General features: G+C 38.9%; 1 protein-coding gene across 3 annotated transcripts in view; it reads left to right on the forward strand.

Moving 5' to 3' along the window:
- The window catches only part of LOC144977191 (leucine-rich repeat-containing protein 69-like), an 83,587-nt gene that overhangs the window by 7,693 nt on the left and 62,705 nt on the right, over positions 1-13,189 (forward strand). For all 3 annotated transcript variants that reach the window (XM_078922127.1, XM_078922129.1, XM_078922128.1), the window contains exons 2-3: positions 9,411-9,537; positions 10,534-10,606. In XM_078922127.1, coding sequence (XP_078778253.1) covers positions 9,411-9,537; positions 10,534-10,606 — 200 coding nt within the window. The remainder of the gene's footprint in view (positions 1-9,410; positions 9,538-10,533; positions 10,607-13,189) is intronic.

A 13,189-nucleotide genomic window follows, 5' to 3' on the forward strand; every position in this document is an offset into this window, starting at 1 on the left:
CGCTGAAAATCTGTTTAAAAAAAAACAAAAAACGAAGGCCATTCTGCAAAATCGCCGTTGAATTTCGAAATTTCTGTTTTTGGAAGTTATGGAGTGGCACCCACCTTGACAGAGCCCCAACGATGATGATGAATTTGACAGGGAGCTGGCTGGGCCATGAATCGGCGTTGTCAATTCATCCAGTTTTCGCCAGGCCAAAGCAATAATGTGTTTGATTGGCTGACGTATTCTTCAGCTTCATCCACGTCAGCCATCAATTCACTCGAAGCTAACGTCATTTCATACTGTTCTTGTACTATTTGCAACGAGTCACATCTTTTTAATACTTCATTCAAACATTGTTCTACGTCTTCTTTATCTTTACCAATTGTAGTTCCTAATCCTCATCAAGGAAATGTATGAAGGAACAAGTTGCAGGGTTGTACATGAAGATCAGCTTGCTGACAGCTTCGAAATTAAGACTGGTGTCAAACAGGGATGCTTGCTCTCACCATTCCTGTTCATCCTTGCCATTGATTGGCTAATGGAGGAAACCTCCAAGCAAAAAACATAATTCTAACCAACCTCTCGGAATCCATTGGTTTGAGCATTCACCCTTCAAAGTCAAAGGTCTTAAGGATAGGTACGCGTCAAAGGGAGCAAATCAAAGTAAAAGATCAGAAATTTGAAGATATTTTCTGCTATCTCGGGAGTATAATTGATAGAGATGGAGGCACAGAAGCAGAGGTGACAGCATGTAATGGAAAGGCACAGGCTGCATTCACATCTTTGAACAGAGTTAGGAGAGCTAAACATAACTCCCTTCGACTAAAGCTGAGACAATTCAACTCAAAAATGAAGTCAGTCCTGCTGCATGGATGTGAAACTTGGAATGCATTGCAGGCATATATAAGGAGGACACAGATTTTTGTAAGCAGATGCATGAGTAAGCTTTTATATTTTTTTAATGACCGACTCTATTTCTCCGAACGCTCAGGAAAATAAACTTGAACTCTGTTATGGAAAATGAGGAGTTACCCTAACAGAGCCTTAGTCACATTGTACATCATTGTGAGATGTGAATTTCATCTCCTCAAATGAAGGGGCTGCCAAGGAGTTTGAGGGAACCGTGTTTGAGTGTACTTGTCTGCACACTTCATCATATGGCTGACGATTATTTGTTTCAAAATTTTACTTGCTATGCATGTGACTGATAATTTGCCGTCATTTGTCATTGACCTTTTAAAAAACATGAAATATTTCCAGTTTCCACTGATCTCTGGAATATTGCAGTCAGACATGGAGATGTGCTCTCTGCTAGCACCTGTCTGGGCCACATGCTTTTGCTGGATCGAGGCCTTTGAGAAGCGTTGTAATGCTTCTGTTATTATACTAATATCTTTAATGACGGGTTAGTGTTAAAGAACATATCTGTTTTGTTTTTTGGTCCCACACGTGAGTTACTACTATTTCTTTTAAAGATAAGGGTTCATCATCATCATCAATGCCTTTTTCACCCTAGGTCAGGATATAGGCCACTGACAAACAATTTCTATCCTTCTCTATCCTGAGATAACTTTTTAATCTCCTTCCATGTCTTTCCATTCTCTGGATATCAGCTTCTTTAATTCTTCTCCGTGTTCCTCGTGGCCTTCCCCTTGATCTTCTGCACTGAGCGCTCCAGTCCAATACTTTCTTTGTTATAGTGGAGTCATTCTTTCTAAGCGTGTGTCCAATCCACCTCCATGGTCTTCTTCCTATTTCCTCTCCCACTAGTTTCTGCTGTGTTCTTTTCCATACTTCTTCATTTTTAATCCTATCCATCCATTTTATTCTGAGTAGCTTACTCATGCACCTGTTTACGAAAATGTACCCTCCTTATACATGCATGTGATGCATTCCAAGTTTCACATCCATACAGTAGGGCAGATTTCACGTTTGAGTTGAAAAGCCTTAGCTTTAGTCGAAGGGAGATATCTTTAGTTCTCCAAACTCTGTTCAAGGATGTGAATCAGCCTGTGCCTTTCGTATCCGTGCTTTCACCTCTGCTTCCGTGCCTCCATCCTTGTCAATTATACTCCCGAGATAGCAGAAAGTGTCTATATCTTCAAGTTCCTGATCTCTTACTTTCATCTGCTCCCTTTGATGCGTACCTATCCTTAAGACTTTTATCTTTGCAGGGTGAATTCTTAGACCAATTGCTTCCGAGAGGTTGTTTATAATTGTGGTTTTTGCTTGCATCGGTTCCTGGGTGTGGGACAGAAGAGCCACATCATCTGCAAAATCCACATCATCCAACTGTGTCCAGGGGGTCCACTGTATCCCATTTCTTCGCCCTTTGGAGGTTTCTTGCGTTAGCCATTCAATTGCAAGGATGAACAGCAATGGTGAGAGCAAGCTTCCCTGCTTGACACCAGTCTTAATTTCGAAGCTGTCAGTAAGCTGATCTTCACGTAGAACCCTGCAACTTGATCCTTCATACCTTTGCTTAATGGGGTTTATTATCTTTTCAAGGAGTCCATAATGTGCCAGAATTTTCTCTAATGTAGCTCTATCAATACTGTCGAAAGCCTTCTCGTAATCCAGAAAGTTGACAAAAAGAGGAGAGTTCCATTCTATAGACTGTTCCACTATAACTCGCAGAGAGGTAATCTGGTCGGTTGTTGAACGGTTTTTCCGAAAACCTGCCTGTTCGTCCCTCAGTTTAGCATCTGTTGCATTCTTAATTCTCTCTAGAATAATACGGTTGAAAACCTTTCCTGGGATAGAGAGAAGAGTGATTTCTCGATAATTATTACAGTTACTGAGGTCCCCTTTCTTTGGAAGCTTGATAAGATGTTCTTCCTTCCAATCCTTTGGGAATATCCTGTCATTCCAGATTCTCTCAAACAGTGGGTGAAGGGCCTCAGCATTTCTTTCAGCATCAACTTTTAGAGCCTCCGGTGGAATCTAGTCTGGTCCAGCAGCTTTCCCCCTTTTCATCTTGTTAATGGCACCCACAATCTCTGCTATTGATGGTGGATCACAGCTAATTGGTAGATCATTCCTTGCAGGCAAAATTTCCGGCGGGTTGTCTGGTGGTGGTCTGTTCAGAAGGCAGTTGAAATGTTTCCTCCATCGCTTAGATTGAGCCTCTTTTCCAAAAGTAGTTTTCCCATCTTTGTCTTTGACTGGTACCTCTGGTTTCCCATATTTTCCAGCAAGTGTCTTGGTCGTTTGATAAAGGATCCTCATGTGTCCTCCTGTCGCTGCTGCTTCTGCTTTTTCTGCAAGTCTGTTCATGAATGCTTCCTTGTCTTTCTTCACAGATCTTTTGACTTCCTTAGCTGTGGCTCGATACTGCTCTCGTGCATCCAGTCTTGAAGCCCGTTTTCGACTTGCATTCACTTGTTCCTTCCTTGTTCTCCTCTTTTCAATAAGGACTTATCCATTCTTTATGTTCTGATTTCTTTACACCCAATACCTCGTGGCAAGTTGTTATGCAGAGTTCCTCGATCTTTGCCCAATGCGACTCTACATCTATGTCCTCCTCGAGATTAGCGAGAGGTTGGAATCTATTACTCAATTGTAGTTTGAACTCCTCATTCTTTTCCCCATCTAGTGCATTCACTTGGAATTTTCTTCTTGTGTGTGTTCTGGTCCCATGTTTTATGAGTCGGAGCTTAAGCTTTGCCAATAGCAGGTGGTGGTCTGATCCAACATCTGCCCCTCTCTGTACTATCACATCTTCTAATGAACGTCTGAATCTTCGAGAGATACAAAAATGATCAATCCGATTCTCTGTCACACCATCTGGTGAGACCCGAGTTGCTTTGTGTATCCTCTTAAGGGGAAACACTGATCCCCCAATCACCAAACTGTTGAATGCACAGAAATTTGCAAATCTGTCACCAATGTCGTTCATCTCTCCTGTGCCATGACGTCCCATGATACCATAACCTACGTTATCCTGTCCCACTTTAGCATTAGCAGCTCCCATCAATAAGGGTTATTTCCTATAAAGTACGGATCTAAATTGTTCATTTAATGCTAAGGTCCGATCAAGAGATATCAAGAGTGTTCCATTTATGATGATTGGGCCAATTCAATTTTATCAGTTTTTCTGTGTTTGAAATCCAAAACTTCTTCATGCCACCATGTGGTGTTTCCAGACTCATCAGGACTAAACATATTTGACATACTTCCAAAAGTCTTTACATTGCTTGCTTTGTACTTTCTACTTTCGAATTACATATTTCTCTTTACTGCTTGATTGTCTTTTATTTATTGTATCTTTTGTTGCTACGATCTCTTTGGTTCACACAATTTATGAGGAATGTGGTCTTTGATCCTATCTTCTAATGTGCTTATAAATATTTGCCACAGTTTTTCAGTGATTAACTTGAGTTTAGTGATTTCAATTTCTGTTGTAGTTTCGTTGATGTAATATTTTAGACCATACCAGTTTTCTTTTTAATATAATGGAATTCTTCTTGGCTTTTGTTTGGTCTTTTTAGGTTGGATATCTTATTCGAAATGGACTGCATCACGATCTGGTATTCCCAGAATCACATCTTGACGATCTACTATACTTGGGCTGTGAAAGGACTAAAACATAAACATGGACGACAAAGTTTTATTCCACTGTCCAGAAAAAAAGAAACATTTAAACAGTAGCTTTAATTGTAGGCCCTGAAATGTTGCTGAATGTGTGTCACAGTTCCCTCATTCACCCATGCGACCGTTTGTTATATTGTATGTGAGATGCCTGCTAAAACAACGGCTTACTTAAATTGAGATATCTCTGGTGGTAATTTTCATAGTCAGGTCTCTCTAATCTGGAACTCCACAATCCGGATGTCTCCAATATTCGGAAAGGTTGCCCGGGGACATATTTTGACTTCTTTATTTGTATACCGTTTTCCGAAAATTCTTGTTTCTTGATCCGAGCACTTTTTTGGGGGGTGGAACAAGCAATTACTTTATGATTTATGATTCTATAATGATTTTAACATTCCGATCTTACTTAGGTAAAGGTAAGTCTTTGATTTGGCATTTGAGCTCACTGTCATTCATGTTCTATTTTTCAATAATCCTTTTAGATTTGAACATTTCTCCCTTTTTTACTTGTCTCACTTGCTCATCAAGAATAAGCAATACCCTACTCAATCGGGCAGTGTGGTTTAACAGTATATATTTGCTTTGTACCCATGGGATAACGAGTTTGACTACCAGCCGTGCTGTGTGGCACTGCACAGCAGCTGACACCTGGGTTATTCCACATTTACCATATGTGCAGAGTTTATTTAAGTTTTGATTGATATAAGGTTTAATTATGTGGCCCTTTGGTAGCTGAGTGATAACGTCATCAGTAGAAAAGGGTAATTTTGATATAAATCGTAATTCATGTTGGCTTTGTCCGACATGATTCTTGACAGACAACTCGCTGAAAGCATTGCCCTCTCAGATGAAGCAACCTTTTACCTGTTCGGGCATGTATACAAACACAATGTTCGACATTGGACGAAACAAAAACCAAATGAAGTTATCGAGGGTCGTCACAACACCAAAAGGCAATGTCTGGGGCCGTTTTCATGAACGCGGACTAGCACTTAGTCTCTGACTATCTCTGACTTTAGTTAATGACTTGACAAAATCGGCTTTCATGTGAGCTGACTAAGCAAGTCCGAGACTAAAATCACGGCGCCTTCGGACTAAGTTTGACCAACGTTTAGTAATTTGCTAAGACAAGACTTCATGTCTGAGACTAGTTACTAGGAGACATCATAACGTCAACAAGAAAGCAGCTATTTTTAGATTGAATGCGCTTCGATTCGGAAAGAAAATACGTCGGTTACGAAAGACAGAGGCAAAAAAGTGTCCTGTTACCATTGGCACTGGCTTTAAAAAAAGATAAGTGCAGATTGTCGAAAGTACACATTTTTTGTGAGTAAAAACGTATTATTATTCTTATTATTGTTATTCTGTTGACATTACAACTGACTGAAATAATGTGATTAATCAGAACACACTTTCTCTTTTATTAGTCACCTTCCTTACATCGCCCACATATAGGCAAGAGACTAGCTAGTCCGAGACGAGAAAGCGTTCATGAAATCCATTTTTTTGTCATTTGTTTCGATTGGGCTTAACACTTAACACTAGCTAGTCATTTACTAGACAAGTAAATAACTAAATCTAGTCCTCGTTCAGGAAAACGGGCTCTGGTGTGAACGGACCAGGGAAAGAGCTGTCGGTCCTTTCTTTTTTTTTTTGCGACATGACAGTGACAAGCATAAATTATTGGAAGCTAACAGATTGGGGGCGTATTACATTGCCTAATGGTACAGTATATAAAGGATAGGGCCTAAAACCACTAACAAAAGAGTGAAAATAGAGAGACTTTATATGGGAACAAAACAGACAATGAACGTTTCGGTTACACACCCTTCGTCAGCACAACGATACACAGATAAATAGATAGATAGATAGATAGATAGATAGATAGATAGATAGATAGATAGATAGATAGATAGAAAAGATGGGGGGGGGGGGTAAGAGGCATACCGGTTGAAAGAGAGGGATAATCGGAGAGAGGAGAGAGGAGAGAGAGAGAGGAGAGAGGAGAGAGAGAGAGAGAGAGGAGAGAGAGAGAGAGAGAGAGAGAGAGAGAGAGAGAGTAAACAGCCGGGTGGTAGCTGGGTCTATATGTATATAAATGGGTAAATAAGTTGATGAGTAGACGCAATGAGAGATGATAGCTAGAAAGATAGATGACTATGAATTGGTAGATAATCAGTAGTTAGACAGACAGATAGATAGATAGATAGATAGATAGATAGATAGATAGATAGATAGATAGATAGATAGATAGATAGATATATGGATAGTAGTAGTAGTAGTAGTAGTAGTAGTAGTAGTAGTAGTAGTAGTAGTAGTAGTAGTAGTAAGAGCAGCAGTAGTAGTAGTAGTAGTAGTAGTAGTAGTAGTAGTAGTAGCAATGGCAGCAGCAGTAGCTGTAGTGGCAGCAGTAAGAGCAGCAGTGGTTTTGAGTATGGGTGACGTTTACATCTTAAAGGCTCAAAGATAGTATTGACTAAGAGAGATATTTCTTTAGGGCACGGGAATATCCCGAAAGGGTTTTGCATAAGGCTGTCCGGAAAGCCAGCCTCGTGTCGAGAGAAGCAGCAATGAGGCCTTTCAATGCCAGGAAGCAGGAGACGCAGCATCCCATTTTAGTCCTCACGCACGAACCCCACGCCAATCAGGTTAGGAGCATCCTATTGCACAACTATGGGATTCTCCATGCGGCCGAAGACACCCACAGAGTTTTCTCAGAACCCCCGTTGGTAGCATACTGACGGATCGTAACTTGAGGGACCTCCTTGTCAGAAGCCGCCTGGAGCCCATACCCACGGGTGGGCCTAAAGTCAGATCATGCATGCGACCCCGATGCAAGACTTGTGGGCACCTGTGGGAGTACGACAGAGTCAGATTTCCAGACAAGATTTACATGCACTGGCCGTAGGCCTAATCTAGTCTATGTCATTACGTGCTCCCTGTGTGGGATTTCTTACGTTGGCGAGACCGGAAAGAGGCTGGGTGACAGATTCGTGCAGCACTTGCGCGACATATCGAACTGTGCAGACACAGCAGTAGCCAGACACTTCAACCTGCCTGACCACTGCGATGTACAGTGCGTGCGTGTGTGTGTGCTTAGTTTTTGCCATTCGGACACTTCCGCCCGCCGACGTAGGGAAACTCACCTGATCAAGTCGTTGGGAACGCTGACTACTACTACTACTACTACTACTACTACTACTACTACTACTACTACTACTACTACTACTACTACAACAACAACAACTACTACTACTACTACTACTACAACTACTACATACTACTACTACTACTACTACTACTACTACTACTACTACTACTACAACTACTACTACTACTACTACTACTACTACTACTACTACTACTACTACTACTACTACTACTACTACTACTACTACTACAACTACTGCTGCTGCTGCTGCTGCTACTTATATGTCTTTTATCTTCCTTTATTTTCTGGTAGGTACTGTTCCTTCACACGCTGACCTTTTCTTATCAATCCGATCACTCCCCTGGGACACCCTACCCACTACCCACGCCACGCTAACGTTTCATTCATACTGGAACCGTCATTGAGTACAGACGATACAAGTTATTTGCATTTTATTTTATTTGTTTTCCACGAGAATTTGTGTATTGTTGTGCTGGCGAAGGGTTTGTACCCGAAACGTCCATTGTCTGTTTTGTTCCCATACGAACCCTCTCCATTTTCACTCTTTCGTTAGTATTTTCACGATCACCGGCTTCAGGCAGCCCCTACCGTTTTCTACTTTAAGGGCCTAAAACAGATCCTTGTGGCACGCCATTTTCTATATAGACATCGTCAGAAACCTTCTTATACGATTTATTTATTGTGAGGTATGATTTAGCCACGATAATACAGTTCCGGAGATGCTAAAATGAGTATAAAGCCTAACACATAGATGCGTGATCTATTGTGCTGAATGCCGCCGATATATCTTTTCACGTAAGGATAGATATCTCACAGTTATCACTTGCTATCAGCAGATCATTCACGATCTTCAAAAGAGCGGTTTTAGAGCTAGGTCATGGTAAGCTGATTGAAAAGGTTCGATAAGATTATTTGTATTTGGGTAATTCTTTAGCTGCTTTAGTGTTCTATTTTCCAGGATTATAAAAAGAAAAAGCAAATAAGATAAAGGATGGTATTTTTTTAGATTTTCAGGGTCGTGACGATTGCATTTTTATAGCAATCTGATGCAATCCCTGACTGCGATGAGTGACTTATGATCTCAATATTAGGTTTTAAAAATAGTTAAGCTATTTCAATAAGAGATTAGTTGGTATCAGACCAAAGGGACAAGATTTGGGTGGTGAGGCTAGGATCATTTCTGTCACTTCATCAGATGATACATAATTAAAAATTAGAGATAAAATGTGGGGGTATAATACAGTCTTTATGAGCATAATTCACGATTTTAACTTATTCATGGTCGTTGTGATACCTTATCAATTACTCCACCAAGCCAAATCAAAGCACATTTTCAATCACGGGGTGGATTTTTCCTTTAATTTTATACTCAGGGGGTCCCGAGAGCTCAACTAGCAGGAGATTAGCTCCACAATAGATTAATAAGTTTCAATTTTGGGTTGAGCGGGGTCCTTGTCCAAGATTGATTGGGTAGCACTCTTTTATTTTAAATCTAGAATAAAATGATGTGTAGTAATGATGTGTGATGGAATGGCTTCTTATTCAAAGGGTAACGAGCAACTGTTACTTTTTTTTAATCTACAGAAACCGGGGCTAATTTTGACAAATTTTTCCTTTCATTTTCCCACATTTTTGCAATAATGTTTTTTTTTCATTTCAGCTCCAAGTGTTAAATCTTGGCAATAATGAGCTTGAAGAGTTTTCTCCCATACTTCAACACTTACACAGCTTGGAAAAGCTTCATTTATTTGGTAACAAAATATCGCACATTGATAGCAATTGTCTCAGTGAGTATATCGTGAATTTTCATACTAACTATTCAACCCCCTAACCTCAAGATTTGATTTATTTCACATGTTTCATAAATAAGGTTTCATCGTGAGTATGAGTATAGTAAAAGTACAGCTGTCACTGTTCTCTTGGTGACGGCAATAAGATATTAGAGGAAATTGGAATAAATCAAACCTGGTTTTAGCTTCTCTGTCTTCTCATACCTTGAAGATATATATTCTATAAAAGAGTCTGTCATGATATTTCTTATAGATCTGTGTAAGACAATTCATATCCCTTTATTTGAAAAATGTAGGTGTTTGCCCCATATTTGCCCCTCTCACATAATTTACAACGATAGGGGAATTAATGACAGTTAAAATTTTCTCTATTTAATGTTTCCATGAATTAATCCTTTGTGACTTTTATAAATGTTATGTCGCTCGCAAAGCACCACACAGTTATGTAATAAAATATAGCAATATTGAGCATGTTTAGTGACCAGATGTGTAACAATGATTGCAAAAGTCTTGTTCCAGCATCGCATTTTTAGATAATTAAAATATTACATACATGGCTCCTCTGAACGCAGGTGTGAGGGCTATAGGAGAATGCGATTTTGTAAGAGTGCTAACACGAAAAGGCACCTAACATACAACTTGCACTTATAAAATATATGTGGTCCCATAAGGCCAACTGGGGGAAAAGATGAAGTACACTTTGAAGTGCATTATGCATTTGAAATAGTGGCTATTCGATAAATAGATATAATGTGCAGTTATTTTATTTTTCTACTTGCACAATCATATATCAATGAGCACTTGTGGCCTTACAGATTTGAAATAATTACAGTGTTTTGGTCTTTTATCTTCAATTACAGATTGCAAGAGAAAATCATTTAAAACTTAAGATGACTGGTATGAAAGTTTAGAAATGATTCAATGAACATCTAGATTAAATTTAAAGCTGTGAATATATCATTGCATGAAAACAAAATGTTTGTCTGGTTTCAGATGGATTTCGAAGCTTAACATTTTTAAATTTGAATGGAAACCAACTCAAGATTGTCCCCCCAGAGATTTGCAAGTAAGTCAAATTGAATCTGGTACATTTTGAAACAATATTGGATTGAGACATGTTTTGTTCAAGAAATATTTAAGATAATTTTGCCTATTCCATTTTAAATTTATTTTCTAAAATTTTAAACAGAGATTTCAATCTACTCGTATATAGATACGAGTTTCAAAAGAATGACAGCCGTTATCATGTATTATAATTATATATTCATTGATTAAGCAAAATAATATATCATAGTGACACATAAAGGAGCTTGCACTAGTGCAAGATACAGATCTGAAAAAGTGTGTATGAAACAGAGCCAGTCAAAGTAAGAAAAAATACAAAAAGAAAGCAAAAAAAAAAATATACAAAACAACCCCCCCCCCCCCCCCCCCCCCCCCAAAAAAAAAAAATGAGCCTGCCTCGACTGGGTTCGTTGTCAGTGAGGGTGACAAATTCACCACCTTGCAGATAGACAACGAGGCAGGCTGGTATTTTGGGGTGTTTTTTTTTTTCTTTCTTACTTTCTCTGGCAATGTTTCAAACACACTTTTTCAGATCTTTGAATAATATATGAGAGGGAAATTATTGAAAAATCTCTTTTATCAATTAAATAATAAACTTTTATACGAACTACAACAATCTATCGAACAACAAAGTATAAGACACACCAGGGACTTTGCAAAAGAGATAGAAAATAAAATATTATAGGGACTTTGGGTATTAGTTTTTTTAAATCTCAGGCCAACTTATCAATGACCCTTTAAATTAGAAACAATCAGATTCGTTGGATTTACGATTTGCGATATACACAACATAAACATATTCATTTCGTTTTTAATTTGTTACAATTGTGGCAATTCGACACCAAATATTATCATCATTATCAATTGGTCAATTAATCTAACATTAAATAAATTAATCAGTCAATCAGTCAATGCATTAATCCTTGGTTTTGCTGTGCCATATGAAATATTCAACATTTTTATTGCTGATGGAACGAACGTTGATTTATACTTGTTAGTTCTACATTGATTGGTCTCTGTCGCCTTGGGTGTGAAGCAAGTTCTCTACCTTGTCTCGTTTGTGGTAATATATAGCTTTTTAAAAATTCAGCGACGAACTCTTTATGTAAAAATTATGTCGCAGTTAATGCTTACAATCACCGAAAGAAAGTGCTATATATAATAACATGAATCTGAGATGTCTTCTGTAAAGTTCACTTACTTACTTAATCCTCTTCGGGCCTTGAGGCGCATAGGGCTTCCACCAGACATCTCCATTTTTTGTTATCGGCTGCTTTTGCGATGGCTGTATTCCAGGAGAGGCATGCTTCCTTTAATTCTTTCTCCATGGTCCTTTGCCAGGTTTCTTTGGGTCTTCCCCGCTTTCTCTTCCCATCTGCTGTCCAGTACAGAGTTGTCTTGGGGAGTGACCCTTTTTCCATTCTGGCCACATGACCCAATCAACACCATCTTATTCTTTTTATTTGGCTTTCAATGCTAGTGCAGTCAGTTTTCTTTAATAGATCCACTGTTTTTATGTTTTTTAGGCCAAAATAAATTAAACATTCTTTTTAGACACTTGTTTTGAAATGTTTCTAGTTTCTGTGTTAAGGACGATGTCATCTTGCAGCTTTCACTTCCATAAAGCAGTACACTTAAAACATTGCTCTTGTATATTTTCAGCTTTGTCTTTCTCATAATTTGCTTTGATTTCCAAAAGTATTTCAGCATGCCGAAAGCCTGGTTTGCGTTTTGAATTCTGTGCTTGATGTCGTGTTCTGCATTTCCGTCGTCTGTTATTTTGGATCCAAGGTAGGAGAACTCTGTTACCTCTTCAATTATATGTTCATCTATCCTAATTTCACTGTCATGTTTTGGATTCACCCAAATGTACACAGTCTTATCGAAATTTGGTTTTCAGTCCAATTTTCAAGCCGTTTTTGTGACGTACATTTAGTTTCTCTAAGGCGTCTCTATGTGTACTGGAAACTAACGCGATATCATCTGGGTAGTCTATATCTTCCAGAAAGGATATCAGTGTCCAGCGAATGCCTCTCTTCTTACCATCAATTGTTTTTTTCATGAGCCAGTCTAGAGCCAGGATAAACAGAAGCGGGGAGAGTATGCAGCCTTGTTTTACACCACTTGTTACATTAAAGCTGTCTATTAAATTGTTTCCACAGATCACTTGGCATTGGTAGTTGCTGTACATTGCTTTTATTAAGTTGACCATCTTCATCGGTATACCATAATGGCGGAGTATTTTCCACAGGGACTCTCTGTGTAAGCTGTCAAAGGCTTTTTCAAAATCGACAAAAATGGTGTAGAGTGGGCTGTTCCATTCAATTCTTTGCTCCAGGATTTGTCTCAGGGTAAATATGTGGTCACTACATGACTTTCCTTTTCTGAACCCTGCTTGCTCTTTTCTAAGAATGTTTTCAATGTGAGGTGAGAGTCTTTTCAGAAGGATTTTATTAAAAATTGTGCTCGTTACGGACAGGATTGTGATTCCACGCCAGTTAGCACAATTTCCCAGGTCTCCTCTCTTGGCTATTTTATGGATGATGCCTTTCTGCCAATCCTCCGAAATTTCTTCCTTTTCTCA

Source organism: Berghia stephanieae, chromosome 7, assembly GCF_034508935.2.
Source record: "Berghia stephanieae isolate SIO BIC M18660-M18661 chromosome 7, UCSD_Bste_1.3, whole genome shotgun sequence".
In the NCBI taxonomy this organism is placed as follows: domain Eukaryota; kingdom Metazoa; phylum Mollusca; class Gastropoda; order Nudibranchia; family Aeolidiidae; genus Berghia; species Berghia stephanieae.